Source organism: Cinclus cinclus, chromosome 24 (genome assembly GCF_963662255.1).
Source record: "Cinclus cinclus chromosome 24, bCinCin1.1, whole genome shotgun sequence".
Lineage (NCBI taxonomy): Eukaryota > Metazoa > Chordata > Aves > Passeriformes > Cinclidae > Cinclus > Cinclus cinclus.
Window position 1 is genome coordinate 3,647,687 of NC_085069.1, and position 2,214 is coordinate 3,649,900.

The 2,214-nt window shown below is 40.9% G+C and overlaps 1 protein-coding gene across 1 annotated transcript; it reads right to left on the reverse strand.

Moving 5' to 3' along the window:
- Window positions 1–331: 331 nt before the first annotated feature.
- Window positions 332–1,255, reverse strand: LOC134053158 (olfactory receptor 10C1-like). The gene has a single exon (XM_062508026.1). It carries the CDS (start codon window positions 1,253–1,255, stop codon window positions 332–334), a length of 924 nt encoding a protein of 307 aa, XP_062364010.1.
- Between the last annotated feature and the right edge of the window lie 959 nt (window positions 1,256–2,214).

Below are 2,214 nucleotides of genomic sequence, written 5' to 3' on the forward strand. Positions count from 1 at the left end.
CAGGCTCTTGAATATTACTCTTTGGTTCAAAAATTCAGAAGTATGTAAAGCACAATTTTCAAGTTTTTGAAAAATAGCAAGGAAAAGAAAAGGAAAAAAATAAGTTTATTGAAGAATTTCTTAAGTATGTGGAAGAAATTCCCTTCCAAAATGTTAACATAGCTTCTAACACTCCCTCTTAGAGCTAAAAATCTCCACTCTTCTCCCTCCTTCCTCCCCAACAGCTGAAGTAGATCTGGAAATTGATTTTCCTGAACAAGAATTTAGAGTGAAAAATTCCACCACAAACACCTGGAACAACCCAAATCTTCTATTTCATTTCCACACTAACTTAGGTTTTCTCCATTTTTTCCTTCAGGGCTCCTTTCACCTCCTTATTCCTCAAACTGCAAATGATGGGATTCAATAAAGGAGTCACCAGAGAATAAGAAAGGGAGAGGAATTTATCCACAGATGCACAGTAGCTGTATTTTGGCCGCAGGTACATGGAGCCTGCAGTGCCATAAAAAACAGTCACAACCAGGAGCTGTGAGGAGCAAGTGGAAAAGGCCTTCTCCTGGCTCTCAGCTGATGCCATGTGAAGAATTGTGGAAACGATACCAATATAGGAATAAATGACCAGTGAGAAAGGACTCAGAATAGCAAAGACAGCCACCACAATGACCTGGATTTCACTTGGGAGAGTGTTGCCACAGAGCACGTCCAGGAGAGGCTGAATCTCACAGAAGAAGTGGTCAATGGCACAACCACACAAGGGTGAGCTGAAGGTGATGAGGGTGTGAACTAAGCCCACAGCAGTTCCACAGATGTAAGCTCCAACAACCAGGCTTCTGCAGACCCTGCTGCTCATGATCATTGTGTAATGCAAGGGGGAGCAAACTGCAAAATAACCATCAAGGGACATGGCGGCCAAGAGAAAACACTCAGCAACTCCAAAGAAAAGGAAGGAAAACATCTGCATTGCACATCTTGTCTTGGAAATACTCACTGTTCCCACCATCAGGTTCTCGAGAATACTTGGGATAATGACAGACAAATAGCAGATATCCCAACAGGACAGCTGAGTGAGGAAGAAATACATCGGGGTGTGAAGGCGATTATCACTGTTTGTTATCAAAGCTATCACTGTGTTCGCCATCAAGGTGAGAATATGAAGAGATAATAAAACTACAAAGAGCAAAGGGTGTAAAGGAGAGGTTCCAGAAAAACCCAGGAGTCTGAATTCACTCAATCCACTGAGGTTCCCAAGGATCATCCTTGTCTGGTGCCTTGCAGAGCTCTCCTCGTTTTAGTGTCCAGCAGCCGATGAAGCTGCAAACAGCCGGGCAAATCTGCAGTCAGAATACAACTGCCTGCTTGAACAGACAGAAAGAGGACTAGAATTAGATACTACTCAGATTTTGAGAAGATCTTCTGAAAAGATTATAAAAGCTTCGAAAGAAAATGAGGCAGTCTTATGCGTTTTGTTTCTGTCTATTTTTGACTGATTCTACTTTCATAGCATTGCCTTCAAAGGCTGTATATTCACTACTCTCTTCAAACGCTCAGCTACCACTTTTACTCTGTAGAAAAAGAAAAATTGTTGTGGCAGAGATCTTTTCATGGACTAATCAGTTCAAGTCTCAAAAATCATCAGTTGCACCATTTGAATATAACAAAGGTAGTTTCTCCTGTTGTGGAGTGTGGTAGAAGAAGAGAGAGGATAGGAAAAAACCCCTAAATGTTGAGGTCTCCAGGAAAGCTTTCAACTCTGTGCACTCTGCAGTGATGCAGAAGAGAGGTTTGTCCACAGCTCTTTATACTACATCTATATAAAGTCCACTGAGACTGGCTAGTGCTGATTGGAGCAATAAGGAATAGTTGTTAAGAGGTTGGATAAATATGATGCACGTGTATGAGCTGATTCACAGCCACCTCTAGTTTTACAGAACTTGCAAATGATTTCTATATAAACCCAGATATCCTACACAAATATTAAGATCTGGTTTTACTTTGCAGTAATTACTATTACTTCATAATGCAGCCAGATTAATGACAGAGTTGCCACACAGGCTTACCATACTTATGCTTTCTCAGCAAAATTTGAAGGTGAAACAAAGATGCAGCCCACATTCACTTGGGGATAAGGGACAAAAGATTCACTCATTGCCAATCTTAATTTTTATTTCCCTGTTGATGTCCAGATCACTACAACTAAAAATTAGGTTACCTTGA